This window comes from Arachis hypogaea, chromosome 2 (genome assembly GCF_003086295.3).
Source record: "Arachis hypogaea cultivar Tifrunner chromosome 2, arahy.Tifrunner.gnm2.J5K5, whole genome shotgun sequence".
NCBI lineage: Eukaryota > Viridiplantae > Streptophyta > Magnoliopsida > Fabales > Fabaceae > Arachis > Arachis hypogaea.
Window position 1 is genome coordinate 725,249 of NC_092037.1, and position 17,249 is coordinate 742,497.

Genomic DNA, 17,249 nt, shown 5'->3' on the forward strand with positions numbered 1-17,249 from the left:
TTTTAAAGATATGAAAATGAAATAAATTAAATTTATTATAGTCCGACATACTTATAAAATTGTCAACTTTATATGATGTTGAAACCAAATAATATAATAAATGACCGATTAAATGGATATGATAATAGCCTGGTGGGATGGCCTCTAATGAATTAAACATAGCAATATCTATATATAATATTTCCAAACTTAGATGGAGAGTGATGGAAATTTCTCAAAAGGGCTCAGTATAGTATATACTACATGCACAAGACGAGATTCGAACTTGGATAAGTGAATAAGTGAGTTGACCACTCGATCAACCAAAATTAGTTAAAAATCTGTGTTTGTTGACTGGAGGTAATTCAACTAAAAATCCTATAAAGAGTTAAAAGAGTCTCACAATGAGATTTTTGTTAAAAAAAAACGTGTGTATTCAATTTCAGTCATTAATGACTAATGATTCACTTATACTCTGTTCTTTCCTTTTTTATTTTTTCCTCCTAAATTGGGTGAGTTACTTATATTAAAAGGGCTAAACAAACAATGATGCTATACAATTAAGATATTTTGATAACTAAATTTAATTAAATTGGTCTAATAATTTATTGTGTAATAAATATCAATTAAAAAAAGATAAATAAAAAAGAATTTAGTTAAATTTGATTATAAAATAATTTTGTCATGTAATATTTTTTAAAGACGAGTACAGCTCATTAAATTTGGTTCCATCCCAAAGTGGATGCATGCATGGAATTTGGAATGAAAATGGATTGAAAAGAGTATTGATTATTAAATAATTAAATTGGGCCACTCTTGAGGCCTATCTAGAAAGCAACAAGTAATCACAATAGGCCATCAGAATTCTTGTTAAGCCCAATATCTCAGTGAAGGCCCAAAAAACTTAAAAAAAAGATGGTTGATGAAAAACATTTAGATTTAGAATCACTGACTGAATGTCCTGTAAACCCTGCTAGATACTCAGAAATGATTAAATGAATATTAATCCAAGACCAGAAAAAAAAAAAAGAAAGAAATGAATAGTAATAGAGGAAATCACTAAGAGTTTTTTTTTTAAAAGTATTTAACATGAGAAAAAAAATTATTTTTCTAAGAAAGAAATTTTTTTTATTTAAAATTTAATTCTATAATTTAAAATTACTGTAATATATTAATAGAATAAAATTTAAATTTAAAGTGTATGTGAAAATCAGACTCTGTTTGGTCTGACTTATAAATAAAAGAAAAATGAGTAAAGTGATTAATTAGTAAAGTTTAAAATCACTTAAATCCAACGAATTTTAATTAGTAAAGTGATCCGCTGGTTACCCCGTTTAGGTAAGTATTGGATTCAAATCTCGTCTTGTTAATGTCTGATTATAATATAAATTTATTTTAACTTTTAGTATTGTTAGAAATGTTGATTAATTTGAAGCTGATTAACTTGATTTATCTGATATTGTTGTTATTATGGCTGATTAATTGATTTCTCTAGATTATATGAGAGTGACAGCTTCGAAATCGAAGCTTCCGGAGCTCAAAAAAATGGAATCGCCGATTGCCTCTCTGGAGAACCGACCCGCCATCTTCGTCATCGGATCCTCCAACGTCGGAAAACGCACCATCCTTTCCCGTATCTTTCTCATTCCCTTTCTTTTCTCTTATTTTTTTCAAAAAGCGTTTTTGGTTTTCCAATTTTATCTGTGATTGGACTATTAACTTGGTTGTTCTAATTTTAGTGCTTGATATTCATAGATATTGTTTTGAATTAACACTTTCAGCATAATTTGTTCTTAGATACTATAGTTCGTGTTTAACTTCAAGTAGTATTAGTTATGACTTCTGAAGTTCAATTGTGTGCAAATGCAATTAGGTTAAGTTAATGTAAAGTGTATTATGTAGGTCATTAGATTCTATTGTATCAAATGTGTGTGATGGATTGCAACAGTAAAATCCTCATTATGTGTTGATATATGATTTGGCAATGCTTAATTTAGTTGGATAGTAACTGCATCAAAATCTTTTTTTTAATCAGTTGGAAAACATATCAATGGTGTGCTATGTCTGCTCTGCAATTATTTCTTAATTTAGTTCTTCTGATATATTTTTACATGTAGTAATGTGGATTTAGTTGCATTTGATGTCAATTTTAGGATTGCTCTCTGTTGACAATGAAGATGCTTTTGATTCTGCTTTTGAAGTGAATGTACGTGGGTATGTTGACTGTGAGTCACTTTTATTTTATCGAACTGATTCTGCAGCATAATTTTACATCTTATTGGGTGTGTATTTTACTGTGGATTGAACAGATGGACTATCAACACTAAGTATTATACTGCTGATGTTTCTGTATGGATGGCTCATCTTCGTGATAATTTTTCTGTTCAGAACCTGCCTATGTTTCAACAGGCGGCAGCGTTGGTGATGGTTTTTGACATGAATAATGTTAGTTCCTTAACTTGACTCTTCCTCAATTTGTTTTTTGGACAGTGATTATTTAATCCATGACAAAATCTTCGGTTACTTTCACAGTTTTAGTGTGTTTGTTGTTTTGGCCATGAGGATCTCAAACAATGGTTTGAAGCAAGCAGACCAAGTTTCAACTTATTTTGACATGTTCAGCAACATTATGTTTGAGCTATATTCTAACATGGCTTTTACCCATGAATTATAGATTGGACAGAAGTTTAAAAAGTTTTCTTTCTTGTTAGACCGAACCTTGGTTTGCAAATTATAAACAAAACAAATCAATATTCATGTGAACTATTTTATGGCTACTTTTTTTTATTCTGCCTGCCTTAAGTATGCATTTGCAGTGACATATGCATATAATGTTAATTTGATTTTCTTGTTATATGCAGCCATCTTCTCTAACTGCACTTCAAGATTGGGTATCTTGCACTGTTATTCAAAACTTTGAGATATTATTATGCATTGGAAACAAAGTGGACCTCCTTCCAGGTCATCCGGTTCATGCTGAATACAGAAGACGGTTATTGAAACTTGAAGACTCTACTATTGATCCTTATTCAGAGCTCCCTGAGTATGGAATATCTGAATCTGAAGGAACTAGTTTACTGGGAGATGAAGAACCATCATGGGATATCAGAAGGTCCTGCTTGGACTGGTGCACCGAGCACAATATCGAATTCATTGAGGCTTGTGCTTCTAATGCTGATTTCGACAAATGTAAAATTTTCCTTCCTGTTTTAAAGCCAGCGCAAACAATTGAACAATAGTCTGATTTTTGCTCTGGCAAATGCTGATAAAAGAACCACCGATTGCAGGTTTGTCTATAGATGGTGATTTACAAGGAGTTGAACGGCTTTATGGTGCTCTTTCTGCTCATATGTGGCCTGGAATGATATTGAAATCTGGTGATAGGATTAGTCAACCATCATTTCCTACAAAGGAGGGTACTTTTCTTCTCCTACATTTCTTAAAGTGTGCTGTGTGGCACTTTTATTGATGTCAAATATATGCCAGGCAGTGCAATACAAGCACTAATTTTGGTTATCTGTTTTTCTTTAGAGTTATCTTCAGAAGAATCTGATTATGAACAAGAATATGAAGTTTTGTCAGCTGGTTCAGCTGATCCCTGGGATGGAACTGAACAAGAATGGGTATCTGCAACTTCTTTGGATGCTGGGGGATTGGTTCCTCAAAACAATACAAATACAAATTGTGAATACAAGATTGAAATTAAATCTGATAAAGATATCCCACCCACAACCTCAAGCACTGGGCCTGAAGATGAAGGTGACAAGAAAGTCTCACACAATATCATGCATTCTGAAGATGAGGATAAATGTCTTGAATTAGATGATTTGGAGCAGTTGATGTCTGAGATTGGAAACATGCGTGCAGGTATACGGTTGATGCCTGATTTCCAAAGAAGAGACATGGCTGCCAAGCTTGCTATGAAAATGGCTTCCTTATTTGGGGGTGAGAGTGATGAAGAGGAAACTTAGTTCATATTAGATGTTAACCCGACGTAATTCGGTTATAGGTTTGATGGAAACATCAATGCATGTCTTCATGGTACTTCTATTTGGGCATTACTTGGAAGACATGCAACCTCTAGAACCTCGTCAACAAGGATTGGTTCCTTCTTCATGCTGCCCTTGGTAACTGCTGAACATGGTTAAAATATTATGATGTGTGGCCATGTTCATGGTACTTTAACATGAATATGGTGTTGTTTGGGAAACTATGGTGCGCTCTGGGTCACATTCTGCAGTTCTGTAAGCTGAAGAGTTGATTGAAAAGTACTCACAAATCAAAATGCTTTCATTCACTTGGCTACAACAACCAAAAAATGGCATAGTCAAACTAGGTGATTAGTTGTTTTTCAAAGGATAAATTAGTTTCTTTACTTTCCTTACGACTCTTGCTATTTTTTGACATATGAACGATGCTGCATAGACTACCTAATATCTTTCAGAAACAATTGTCACATAGGTGGCAGCATATTTAGCGGATGGAAGAAGTTATGGTGGTTAAAAAGATAAAATTGCTCCTATCATAACTGGTCACATAATCCTAGCAAGTAGCAAGCATATTCTAGTAAGAGTCGAAGGTTGAGAAGCAGGCAGAAATGGCAGAGGAAGAAGAGTCGAAGGTGAATGCCTGCTGAAGAAGCGGAACGATCAGATAAAATATTATTAGGCGGCTATATATTAATATATCCGGACAAAAGGTGCCATATATAAAATTATATTTATTGTTAAAATATATATTTAAATAAATTAAACTATATTTATTTGTATATAAATATATAATAGTTAATTTTAATAATTGATTTTTTATTATTATTTTTAATTATTAATTTAACTTTGTTAGTCTAATAATTTAATAATATATTTTAGTTTATACTTTTAAATATTGATGTCAAAAATAATAAATTCTAATAATTTTTTTAAAATTTTTTCTTTTTGATATACAATATGCGAAAAAACGTTCCTGTGAAGGTATATGGATAATTTATTTTATTAAAGTAGGAAAATCGTATTTGAATATATATATATTAAGAAAAATCTTATTTTCCTAATCGGTCTTCATCTAACGGTTTCAAATTCAATTCATGGATTAAAAGTGATGATAAAATAAATAAATAAAATAAAAAATTATTATCCTAGGAGACAGGCGATTCCTCAAGACAAGTTGATTGTATGACTGCTGACAGATTGCGAATATTTCTAATAAAGAAAGAAAAATGTATAAACTTCTGTGGAATATATAAATGGTGAATGTTGTGGTGTTTAAAAAGTAATGTTTATTTACTAAAAAAGATTAAAAATTAATATTTAATTTAAAAGATATACAAATAAATAATTTTTTAAAAGTTAAAATTTATTATAAAAGATAAGTTAGGTAAAATTTAGATTTCAATTCATAGGCACTATAGAATTGGCCATATAATAAATAATTATCTCCCACTGATATCAACTTTTATATTTTTATAATACCAATAACCAATTGGGGGGGATATCAGTGCAATGAGAGAGACAATTCTTTAAGTGAAATTAATTAAACTTTTAATGTTTGATTTTAAATCATGTGCTAAGAGCCTAAGATTCCTTACAAATCTAGCTAGCTAGTCAAAAAAGAATTAACCAACCATGTGCTATGATTCCTTACAAAAGCGTCGTCATCCATGGTTGAAATTTGAATACTGTATCTCATAAAATAAACAAAATTAATGGTCCTATATAAAAAGGTGATATCTATATTATATACAGAAGAACACATAGCAGCCTCTGCAAGTTGCCTTGCCCAGTTGCCATCATTTCTTGTCTCCTCTAATAAAAGCAAAATTGAACTCTTCTAGTTCTAGCTCTACTATATAGTTCATGCATGTATCAGGTTCTATATACTCATTCCAAATCAATTCTAACAATGGCTGCTATTAGGAGCTTAATCAACAAAAGGGTTTCTTCATCAGAGGCTATGATGAGTAGATTCTTCTGCACTACCTTATCAGCTGAACCCATTAGAGATCTAGCAAATGATCTTCCCAAAACCAACATCAAGAATCATGTCTCCCATGTAATTAATATAATAATCTTGCTTATTTCATTTTCATATTTATCAATAATATGAAACACACTAACTCATCACTCTTCTTTTCTTTTCAGCTCATTGGGAGAACTCCACTTGTTTATCTTAACAAAGTAACTCAAGGTTGTGGAGCTTTTATTGCTGCCAAGCAAGAAATGATGCAACCTACTGCCAGTGTCAAAGACAGGTCTTAATTCTATTTTAACTATGCCAGTAAATAGGTTTAATTACTTTGTTAATCCCTATAGTTTCACAAAATTTGTAATTAGGTCCAATATTTTTTTTAGTTGAGTCTTTACCTACTTTTAATTTTGTAATTAGATCATTCCTAGTGTAAAAAAGATCTGTTACTGAATTTTCAATTAGGTTCTTATACTTTTTTTTTCGATTGAGTCAATATATCATATCAGATTTTGTAATTAAGTCCTTATAACAAAAACCGTGGAATTAACATAATATTTTGTTAAACAAAATGAACATGCCTAACACTACTGAATATTTTGTTAAATAGAATATTTCGTTACTTTCAACGTTTTTGTCTCGGTATGGACTTACTTACAAAATCTGATATGGTATAGGGACCTAATTGAAAAGGAAAAAAGTACGAAGGCTTAATTGAAAATTTGGTAAAATTATAGGAACCGATAGAATAATTAAACCTTAACTGAATATTTCTCTGCAAACTAAAGTATCGATAATTAAGAACCTAATTAGATCTTTGACTACATATTTTTTGAGAAAAATATTTCGTTAATTTTAATTTTTTAACATGAAAATGATAGGGACTCAATTCAAAAGAAAAAAAGTAGTGTAAGGACTCAATTGAAAAGAAAAAAAGTATAAGAACCTAATTGTAAATTTGGTAAAATTATAGGGATCAACAGAATAATTAAACCTAATATATATTCATCTGTCTTCACCTATCAGTTTTAAATTATAAATAATTTTCTTAATGGACAGAGCTGCATATGCTATGATCACAGATGCAGAGAAAGAGAATTTGATATCACCAGGAAAGGTTGGCTAAACTGGTTTATTTTGTGGCATCATCATCAATTTTTTACTTTACTAAGCTATTAACATATTATTGAAGATTCTCATATTTGATTTAATTAATTATTTATTATGGTTTAATATGGTGTGTAGACAACTCTTATTGAGCCTACTTCTGGAAACATGGGAATAAGCTTGGCATTTATGGGTGCTTTGAGAGGATACAAGATTATTTTGACCATGCCATCTTACACAAGTTTGGAGAGAAGAGTTACCATGAAAGCTTTTGGAGCTGAGTTAGTACTCACTGATCCAACCAAGGGAATGGGTGGAACTGTTAAGAAGGCTTATCAACTTCTAGAAACCTCACCAAATGCTCACATGCTACAACAATTTTCAAACCCAGCCAATAGTCAAGTAAGTACTTCAATGTTATACACCATACATCACTAAGATTTAAGTTATATGTATATAAAGTAACATTTTTTAGGATATGTATACCAGATCAAAGGGTGTTAATGTTGTATATAATAAGGTAGCATTTGTTTTCAGAGACTGAGACTGTGAGACTGTGATTTTTAGTGTTATGTTTGATAGCCAAGGACTAGAACTAAAAATTTAGTCTCGGGATACAAAATTTCAGTCCCTTCAGTACCTCAGAAAGTGGAGACAAGGGACCTGAAATTTTTTAAGGCGGAGATTGAATTTTAATAATATTTCTTTTAAAAAATATCTTTATTTAACTTTTTAAATTTCAAATTTACCCTTCAATCCAAATTTATCTTAAATTAAACATAATACTGAAACATAATTTAATCTAGTACATTTTACATCAATCTCAGTCTCTTAGTCTCAATCTCCTTTCCAAACGCAACCTAACTTTAGAGAAAATTGATGGCATTTGTCCTTAACTATTTATCGCTATAAGAAATTTGTCGAACAACAGCCAATTCAGCAACCGATAGACAAACATAAGTGACCAATTCAGTAACAAGCTATTTTGGTTGCTAAATCGGTCACTACTTTGTTACTGAATTATTGGTTCAAATCTGATATTAATGAATTAGTTACTAAATTGATTGTTTTTAGTGGATTTCTTGTAGTGATATATGCTTAAAAAAATGAGATATTTTTTTGAGATGATTCAAAATTGGAATGTCATGAAATGCTTTGAAATTGGAAAAAAGAATTGATTGTTAAAGAAAAATGGTTGGGGAATCAGGTGCACTTTGAGACAACAGGTCCAGAGATATGGGAGGAAACAAATGGAAAAGTTGACATATTTGTCATGGGAATAGGCAGTGGAGGCACAGTCACTGGTGTAGGAAGATACCTTAAATCCAAGAATCCTAATGTTAAGGTCAGTTTAGTTATTTCTTTTCTTAACATCCTATAATTAAGTATTCAGTTTTCATTCATCAAATTAAATTCCTTGAATAATTATTGTTTTGTTGTGTCATTAGATATATGGTGTGGAGCCAGCTGAAAGTAATGTTCTAAATGGTGGTAAACCTGGTAAATATCATGCTTACCCTTTTCATTTTTTTATTTATTTTTGTGTAAAGTTTGGAATTTCATAGTTATTTATGATTCATTCATATGATATAGGTCCTCATGAAATTGCTGGAAATGGAGTTGGATTCAAACCAGATATACTGGACATGGATATAATGGACAAAGTTATTGAAGTAAGTATATATATATAGGTTGAAGTTTTCTAATTTTTGTACCCATAATTATTATTGGTCACTTATCAATTACTTGCATGTCAGATCCGAAGTGAAGATGCAATTAACATGGCTAGGCAATTGGCCTTAAAGGAAGGACTCATGGTAAGTATTCAAATGACTCTGTTTTTCAATTTCTTTTTTTAGAAAAAACGACAAATAAGCCTTTAACTAATTGAAAATTCAAAAATATCTCTCATCTTTTACGAGACATCTAAGTTCGTCCGTCCAAAATATATAAAGACAAATAGGTCCTTCATAGAGATTTAGATATCTCGCATTTTAAAATGTAAAAGGCGCTTTGGTATTTCTATTAGTCAATAACTTATTTTTATTCCAGTTAAAAGTCAAAGACCTATTAGTCAATAACTTATTTTTATTTTTTCCTTCTTTCCGTAATTGGTTTGCAGGTAGGGATATCATCTGGAGCTAACACAGTTGCAGCACTCAAACTAGCCAGCATGCCTGAGAACAAAGGCAAACTCATTGTGGTAAGAATAGTAATGGAACCATTTATATATCTAATACATTATTTACTCTACTCTCACTTGGTTTCAAAATACTTATTCTTTTCAACAAAGTAGTTTAATACATTCAAAAGTTAATATATATTTAAACACAATTTGTATCTAAAATATATTAGCTTTTTAAGTAAAAAAAATATAAGTCTCTTTAGGTCACTAACAATCATTGAAAATACAAAATATATAAAAATTCTTCTGTTGACTAAAAAGTTTATTTGTTATTATTTTGACCTGTTTAAATGTGTCATTTTACCCAAAAGATGCTCTTATTTTATTAAAAAAATGAGAAAAGTACCCCAATATATATTTAAGGGAACAAGTTTCTTACTGTTACTTAGTTGCTAAGTAACACTTATTATTAAAATGATGTTGATGTTGATTGTTATGTTATCTCAGACTGTTCATCCAAGCTTTGGAGAGAGATACTTGTCTTCTATTCTGTTCCAAGAGCTTAGGAGAGAAGCTGAAAACATGCAGCCAGTATCTGTTGATTAATTAAATTAAATTGCCTATTATCACAAGCAACCATTTTGTTTTTTAATTTGATGTAACCCCCCCCCCCCTTTTTTTTAATTTGATATTACTAATATTTATCATATCTTGTAATCAAGCATTTCCAAATTTATATATTTAATTTTGCCACCTCTGTTTTTGAGAGCATAACACACCATTTATTTTAAAGATATCAATAACTGAGTCTACTAATTGAACTTAAAAATTTTGACAAACAACAAAGTTTTACATAAAGAATTGGTGATAGTGATAACAACTGTTACTGTTCTGAAACAAAAGCATGAAGTTTATTCTTTCTAAAGTCCTCTAAGGAGAACATATCCTTTAACTTCAATCAAAGTCTATCTTATGTTGAAATCTCATAGTGTAAAAGACACTCTATAAATGGTATTTTGAGATTGAAAAATAGCCAATAGAGAAGATTTTGGTAGAAAAAAAAAGTAAGCAAAATAAATAAATTAAAAAAGGATAAATTTCAAAACAACACTCAATAAAGAAATGAATAATAATTTTTATTAGATTTTTTCAATAAAGAAGAGCATATTCAATACAAAACAGAGTTAAAGTGCTATGTTAATAGTTCAAGAGCAGTATTGTGATTGGTACAAAATGAAAAAACACATGACAAATTCAGCAATTTAGGGTTTGGACTAATGATTTTCTATCCTTTCAATAGGTAACAAAATCTGGTTACTCCCTAACTAAGCATCGATTTTGACATATCATGATACAATGATTTCTAATTGGCTTGAATGAGTTGTTTGAAGATTTCAGTGTAAACCTTTAAAACAAAGCGATCTTTGGCTGCAGTTCTATGCAATTTATTGTACTTGCAAAAATACCTCAAATCTTCTAAATTGCAGAACCCTATGAACTGACCCAACCAAAGAAACAACCAATTAATGGAGTGTTCCTTCCGGTTTCCAATAACAGGCTTCACGCTTTTTTCTTCGCCGCAGAATTTGCATGCAATCGGATTAGGGTTCCTCCACTCTTTTGGACATCTACTATGCAAGGAAGCTCCATGATCCTTCAAGAACTTGCCATTCTCTGCAGCCTTTTTATTTAAATCAAACTCCATTTCGAATCTTTTGCCACAGCTTCCGCATTGAACGGCTCCGTTGATTGTTAAGATCTTGTTTTGGTTGAGATATTGGAGTGTGTGGATTTTCGCTGGACGATCAGTGGCCCATGGAAAGGGAGGAGTGATGACTATGTTGAGGTCGTCGGTGATGGCCCGTGCCGGTGGTGGCTGTGGTGGCGATGAAAACTCTGGATCTTGTGAATGATTGGAAGAAGGTGAAGGTTCGGAAGGGAAGAGAGAGAGTGTCTGCAATTCTCTGATTTCTTGATCTTGAGGCTCTGGATTGGGAGGAGTAACCGCCGCAAGCTTTGGTTTCACGTTGCGGTGGCGGTGGTGGTGGTTGGTGGTGGCTGATGAAGGTTGATCTTTTCTCTTGTTATCCTTGTTCTCCATTGTTTTGGAGTTCTTTGATTGTTCTTGAATTTTCTATGATCTTTTCTTCCATGGTTTTGAGTTTTTGGAGAATGAATGTGTCTAAATCCGTTTCTAATAACTTTTTGAATCTCAATTTGAAAAGATAAAATGAATAAAACTAAAACAAGATTACTTATTTTTAATTATATATATATATATATATATATATATATATATATATATATTCATACAAATCAGGCAATAATAATAAATAATACATTAATTAGATAAATTAGATTTATAAGTAATGCCTTAGCAATTAAGCTGACATAATTTTTGTTAGCAGATTGCTAGGTAAATAATAATATTTTTGAATAATATGAATAATCACCAATTAAATAAAAATATATTACATTTTTAAATTATTTATTTAAATTTTAATATTAAAATAATTATATATCTAGTGAAATGAATATTCGACTTGTTTAGTATTTTTATTATCTATCTATACTTTTTCTTTTTGCAAACATAACTTTGCTAGAATTATTATCTAGACCAACTATAACCGTAACTGTAAATTAGTATCTAATTATTTAAAATTTAAGTCAAATTTAAAAAGATAAAAATAGTCAAATAAATTGATTGATTTGAATTGATTTATTGGTTAATTTACTTTAAATAGATATAAAAATTTAATGATATTAGACAATTTTATAATAACAATAAATTTTGTGTCTAATTATTTAAATATAAATATTAAGAGATAAGATTTACTTTTTTATAAAAATTAAAACGTGTATTTTACAGATATCATAAAACATATCATAACATTATGTCAATTGAGTTTGGGCTTTATCGAAGAATAATAAAGACAGAAATTAGGATATCGTGGAATAATTACTCAATATAACAACTGCATGCATAATTGGTGCATATATACTATTTTTTATGCATTGCTATAATGTTAAACATGGTTTACATTTTTTTATCTACAAATAAAGTCATTTAAACTATAAATATTAATAGAATAAAATTTGTTTATTTGATCATTTATTAATAATAATAATAATTAATAATTTATATTTCGTCGTGTATTTAGGACTGATAATATATATCATATTCGTAGATATTCAATTTGGACCAATCCGTTTGAATCAGGGGCGGAGCTAGGTACAAGCAAAGGGGGGCAATGGCCCCCCTAATTTTAATTTTTTACATGTAAATTATATATAAATTTCAGTTTAGCCCCCCTTTAAAATTTTATTTTAGTCTTATTTTATTGTGTAAATATTTTTTGCCCCCCTCCAATATTTTTTCTAGCTCCGCCCCTGGTTTGAATAGGATTGCCTATCTAATTTGCTACAGATAGAGTATGATGCAGTGCGAGTTTTCTATGAATTTTCTTTGATGATTTTGAGTTTTTGGAGAATGAATGTGTCTAATTTAAAGTAACTGATTTAAAATTTAAACTCTAAATTCATTTGTAATAACTTTTTAAATTTTAATTTGAAAAGATAAAATAAATAGAATAATAACTTATTTTTAGTTATATGTGTTATTATTCATACAAATCGGACAATATAGTAATAAATAATACATTAATTAGATAAATTATAGATCATACTTTAACAAATAGCAATTAAGTTAGCGTATGTTTTACAAACATAACTTTGTCAGAGTTATTATCTAGGTCAATTATATCGTAACTGTAAATTGATATCTAATTATTTAAAGTTTAAGACAAGTCTAAAAAGATAGAAATAGTTAAATAAGTCAATCAATTTGAATTAATTTATTGGTTAATAATTCACTTTAAATAGATGCCAAGAATTTGAATTCAAATCTAATATATTAGACAATTTTATGATGACAACAAATTTTGTGTCTAAATTATTTAAACTAGCGTTTTAACAGGCATCAGCCGCTTTTCTATTATTTTAAAGAGATTAATTTTATAATTTTATTTTTAAAATTATAAATTTAGTAAAGTGCGTTTTCAATACAAAACAGAGTTAAAGTGCTATGTTAATTGTTCAACAGTAGTAAAATAAAAAACACGAGTAATTTAGCAATTTATTATACTTTTAATATGAACGACATAACACAAAACCGACCTTAGCTCAGTTGGTAGAGCGGAGGACTGTAGTGGGTTAATAACTCTCAGATATCCTTAGGTCGCTGGTTCGAATCCGGCAGGTCGGATTTCTTTTATATTTTCAATATTTTTAAGATGCTATCAATAAATAGAATAGGAATTTTATAAGCATATAAGAAAAGAAAAAGCAAAAGAATAGCAACTTCTTGGAGTTAGCTTGTTAATATAGTTGGAAACTTGGAATGCACTTTATTAGTTTATTTCTCTCCTCACTTCTTTACTTGGTAGAGTGGACTGGTATATGCTATTGAATTTTCTACAATAAGTCAATAACAAAGATTGTGACTTGTGTATCATGGCCATGAATAGTTCAGAGGCTTCTGGGTATGGTGTATCTTTTTTTTTTTCTAAAATTAGGAATGAGGTTTGAATTCAAAATTTTTAAGTAAATATAGAGAGATTATACTATTTGAGTTATAAGTCGTTGTAATTAATTAATATTTAGATTGGTTTTAAGCTAATCTATTATATTTGAAATATAAGACAAAAATATTATTTTTAGTGGTATAAATAGAAAAATGCTTCTTCTCATAATCACAAGCTTAAAAATATTGTTTTCATTTATAATTTGTCAACTTTAATTATAATTTTTTATCCAAATTCCAAACATAATGTTTTTTTTTTTTTGAAAATTCCTTTTCAACTTGAATTAAAAAAAAAAACATTTTTCAATGATTCCAAACATGCCCTAGTCAGAACAAATATTATGCGTTCCTTAAGGTAGCGTTTGGTTACTGAGATATAGACACAGTGGTACACGGTGACACATGTCTGCTGTTTGGTTTGGTGAGACACAGATTTTCGAAGGACACGGGAGGACACGGATGGACACGGAGACACTAAATTTGTGTACCTCCAATTTGATGAGACACTGAGACACAACTTGTGAGACACTAATTTTTTACTCTTTTACCCTTATTGAGTTTTTAAAATTTGTCTTCTTATCTTCCCAAATCTTTTTTTTCTCTTTCTCTTTTAGATTCTACAACTAAATTTACTTTTCTATTTTTTCAAAAAAAAATTGTACATTTAATTTTTTTTATTTATTTAAATTTTGATTAATCTTTGATAAATTCTGAATTTTAATTTTCTATTTTTTTTCAAGAATAATTATATATTTAATATTTAAATGATAATTTAAGATGGTATTAGAAGAAATAAAAAATTATTAGAAGAAATAAAAATTTAATGGTGATGGCATGCATTGTTTGGGATAATAGGTGTATTGTAATGGTGGTAAAACTTGTGGTTGAATGAAGAGTAATTCAGTCTTTTTTAAATATATGTATCTTGTTTCTTATTTTTGCCAAACATAATACATAGACACAAATATTTTATGTCCATGTCTTTAATGTCTGTGTCTCTGTGTCTATGTCTCATCAAATATATCATCCAAACGGAGCCTTATTGAAGATGCCAGATACCATGGCAGATACCAATTCTGGTTGGTACGGTAGATGCATATTCTCTAATGTTTCACATGTCTGCATTATTTTCCCATTGTTTGTGGTGTGTCCCAATTTGCTAATGCAACTATTTATTTTCTCTATGTTTAATTGGAAGCTTTTGATGCCCTACAAAAGTATGTTGTTCACACTTCACTATTGCATTTATTTTTGGACAAAGTCTTGCTTGTAGTTTTTATCGTATTAAGTCAATAATTGAGAACTATTAGATAATTTAATAGATTTTACTAAATTGTTATCTAACAATTTTTTACTATCAATTTTACCTGAAGATAACTGTATGCGAGTTTCTACTTCCTTTTTTCAAACTTTGTTTTGATATATATATTTTTTTTATATCTTCTCTTGTTTTGAATTTTGAAGGCAATAGTATTATTAGTTTGAGTTAGTTGAGTTCACTAGTTAATATATAACAGTTTGTGTGTATGTTATATTTAAGTTTGTGATTTGACATTCTTGACCCTAATTTTACTACATCTCTTTAAACAAATAATGCTAACTTTGTTTTACTCGAATTCTATTATTAATTAAGGTTTGCATTGTTAATGAAGCAAAGCATAATAGGCACAAAAAAAATGCTGAAATATAGGAATGAATGTCCCCTTCAAAAAGGGTATTCAATAGTACAAATTACAGAGCTTCTATAAAGTGAAAATATCAAAATAATAATAATGAAGATGAATTCAAATTTTGCAATCTTGTTAGTTCATGGATGAGGATGACATTGACCTCAATAGTAGCATATAGGATAATTTTAAAATCAGAGTTTCTCAAATGATTTTGACTATATGCCAAATTGGGTCAATACTTCAATCTAACTTGAAAATTATTCATACTTAGGACTCGAATTCAAAATCACTATTATACATTCATAAAGGGAAAATAACATTGTCATTCGAATCAACTACCAAGTGCTAGCTTCTTGAGGGCATATTCGATACTTAACAAACTTATTAAGGGTTCAAACATACATATATAATCACATAAATTTAAAATTTTTATGGTATTTCATAAATTAACGGTAAAAAACTAATACATCGTAGATTTAAATTTTATTAAAAATTTGTATTGATTATTGTGTTGTTATATGTATAAATAGAATTTAAATTTTTGACACTTAATTAAAAAAACAAGTGAGTTACCATTTCAGCCAACCTAAATCGATGAGTTTTGGAGTTAATCCTTAAAGTGGTTATTAAAATTTGCCGCTTCCATTTAAAAGATTATTGAAATTCTAATTACACTATAAAAATCATTGCGACCGAAAAAATTACACCATGTTAATCTCACATCTCTTTACGTCAAGTTACTCTTCACCTCATTAGTGATCTCACACATATCCTTCCATGTTGAATTAGAAAAAATAATGTGATTTTAATTATGGGACTAAATGCTTAATGAAACGAATGTTGTTTATTCTTAACGAATCATAAAATATCTTATTTTTCACCAAAAAAATATATATGACCATTAAAATTAAACAATATTTCATAAAAAAATATACAGTAGTGCTACGTTACCAACTTTTTATCTGCCAAAATCTGCCAACTTTAGTTGGGCTGGACATGAAGCCCATCTACTAAATAAAGGCACATCTAAGTTAATCATGGTTTAATCCTAATTTATCACGTGTTGGTAATAGTTGACAAACTCTCTCTTGATAACGTATACTTTTCCAAAAATATAACGTTAAAACTACAACAACAATGTTTTATCTAAGAAAGAGAATAAACAATTAACATGATACAATCTTTTCAATCTTAGAAACGTTTATATAGTGCAATTGAAAATTTAAAATTGTTTCTCTAAACAGCCAATCTAAAAAACTACTTTAATATTTAACTCGTTAATTTAATTTCTCAAATATATAATATTTTATCTTTTGAAAACAGATATATCTTTTCGATAAATTCTACTAAACTCATAATTATTATTAGAGCACCTTATTACCAATAAAATTGAGAAGTTTTAAACTTGAAATATAAACAAATAATTATTTTTAAAAATCTATTCTAACCATTTAATTAACCTAATAAATATTTTTAGGGTACATTTAACATACATACTTTTAATTAGACATTAAAGCATATTATTCCTCAAAGTAAATTGAAAAAAAAAAGTAAAATAAAGGATAACTCTACTCTCATATATAGATAAAAATTTAAGGTGCAGTCAACTTTACGTAAAATTGATAATTGAAAATTGTTAAATAATTTAATTAATTTGACTAAATTTTTATCTAACGACACTCAATTATTAATTTTACGAGTCCAAAGTTTTCACCATAAATGATAGAGTATGGACTAGAAAACAAGATGATGTAATTTTGGGAAAAAGGAGGGGCAATCTCAATGGATACCTTCCGTTAAAAAGGAACGAAAGCAAACCCGACCC

General features: G+C 29.3%; 3 protein-coding genes and 1 non-coding gene across 7 annotated transcripts; 3 read left to right on the forward strand and 1 right to left on the reverse strand.

Moving 5' to 3' along the window:
- The first annotated feature begins 1,194 nt into the window (after positions 1-1,194).
- LOC112730523 (uncharacterized) lies at positions 1,195-4,793 on the forward strand. 4 transcript variants are annotated; one of them, XM_025780606.3, is made up of 7 exons: positions 1,195-1,317; positions 1,475-1,612; positions 2,133-2,193; positions 2,289-2,424; positions 2,841-3,168; positions 3,267-3,395; positions 3,511-4,793. In XM_025780606.3, exons 2-7 carry the CDS (start codon positions 1,480-1,482, stop codon positions 3,948-3,950), a joined length of 1,227 nt encoding a protein of 408 aa, XP_025636391.1. In that variant the 5' UTR covers positions 1,195-1,317; positions 1,475-1,479; the 3' UTR covers positions 3,951-4,793. The 4 variants fall into 4 exon arrangements, with proteins under 4 accessions (XP_025636391.1, XP_025636397.1, XP_025636401.1 ...); XM_025780612.3 differs by having other exon boundaries at positions 2,133-2,185; XM_025780616.3 differs by lacking the exon at positions 2,133-2,193.
- Positions 4,794-5,592: 799 nt separating this feature from the next.
- On the forward strand, positions 5,593-9,925 carry LOC112730543 (bifunctional L-3-cyanoalanine synthase/cysteine synthase 1, mitochondrial). The gene is made up of 10 exons (XM_025780623.2): positions 5,593-6,027; positions 6,117-6,226; positions 7,000-7,057; positions 7,186-7,449; positions 8,255-8,392; positions 8,496-8,547; positions 8,641-8,720; positions 8,805-8,864; positions 9,170-9,250; positions 9,680-9,925. Exons 1-10 carry the CDS (start codon positions 5,836-5,838, stop codon positions 9,776-9,778), a joined length of 1,134 nt encoding a protein of 377 aa, XP_025636408.1. The 5' UTR covers positions 5,593-5,835; the 3' UTR covers positions 9,779-9,925.
- A 362-nt stretch (positions 9,926-10,287) lies between these two features.
- LOC112730551 (uncharacterized) lies at positions 10,288-11,273 on the reverse strand. The gene has a single exon (XM_025780629.3). The coding sequence runs from the start codon at positions 11,271-11,273 to the stop codon at positions 10,536-10,538; it is 738 nt and encodes a 245-aa protein (XP_025636414.1). The 3' UTR covers positions 10,288-10,535.
- A 2,070-nt stretch (positions 11,274-13,343) lies between these two features.
- TRNAY-GUA (transfer RNA tyrosine (anticodon GUA)) lies at positions 13,344-13,436 on the forward strand. The gene is made up of 2 exons: positions 13,344-13,380; positions 13,401-13,436. It is a non-coding gene; the product is annotated as a tRNA-Tyr (tRNA).
- Positions 13,437-17,249: the final 3,813 nt, after the last annotated feature.

Coding starts and splice junctions, on each gene's coding strand:
- LOC112730523 (XM_025780606.3), top strand. CDS start 1,480: ATGAGAGTGACAGCTTCGAAATCGAAGCTTCCGGAGCTCAAAAAAATG. Junction 3,169..3,266: donor TAATGCTGATTTCGACAAAT/GTAAAATTTTCC, acceptor CACCGATTGCAG/GTTTGTCTATAGATGGTGAT. Junction 3,396..3,510: donor ATCATTTCCTACAAAGGAGG/GTACTTTTCTTC, acceptor GTTTTTCTTTAG/AGTTATCTTCAGAAGAATCT.
- LOC112730543 (XM_025780623.2), top strand. CDS start 5,836: ATGTATCAGGTTCTATATACTCATTCCAAATCAATTCTAACAATGGCT. Junction 6,028..6,116: donor TCAAGAATCATGTCTCCCAT/GTAATTAATATA, acceptor TTTTCTTTTCAG/CTCATTGGGAGAACTCCACT. Junction 8,393..8,495: donor CCAAGAATCCTAATGTTAAG/GTCAGTTTAGTT, acceptor TTGTGTCATTAG/ATATATGGTGTGGAGCCAGC.
- LOC112730551 (XM_025780629.3), bottom strand. CDS start 11,273: ATGGAGAACAAGGATAACAAGAGAAAAGATCAACCTTCATCAGCCACC.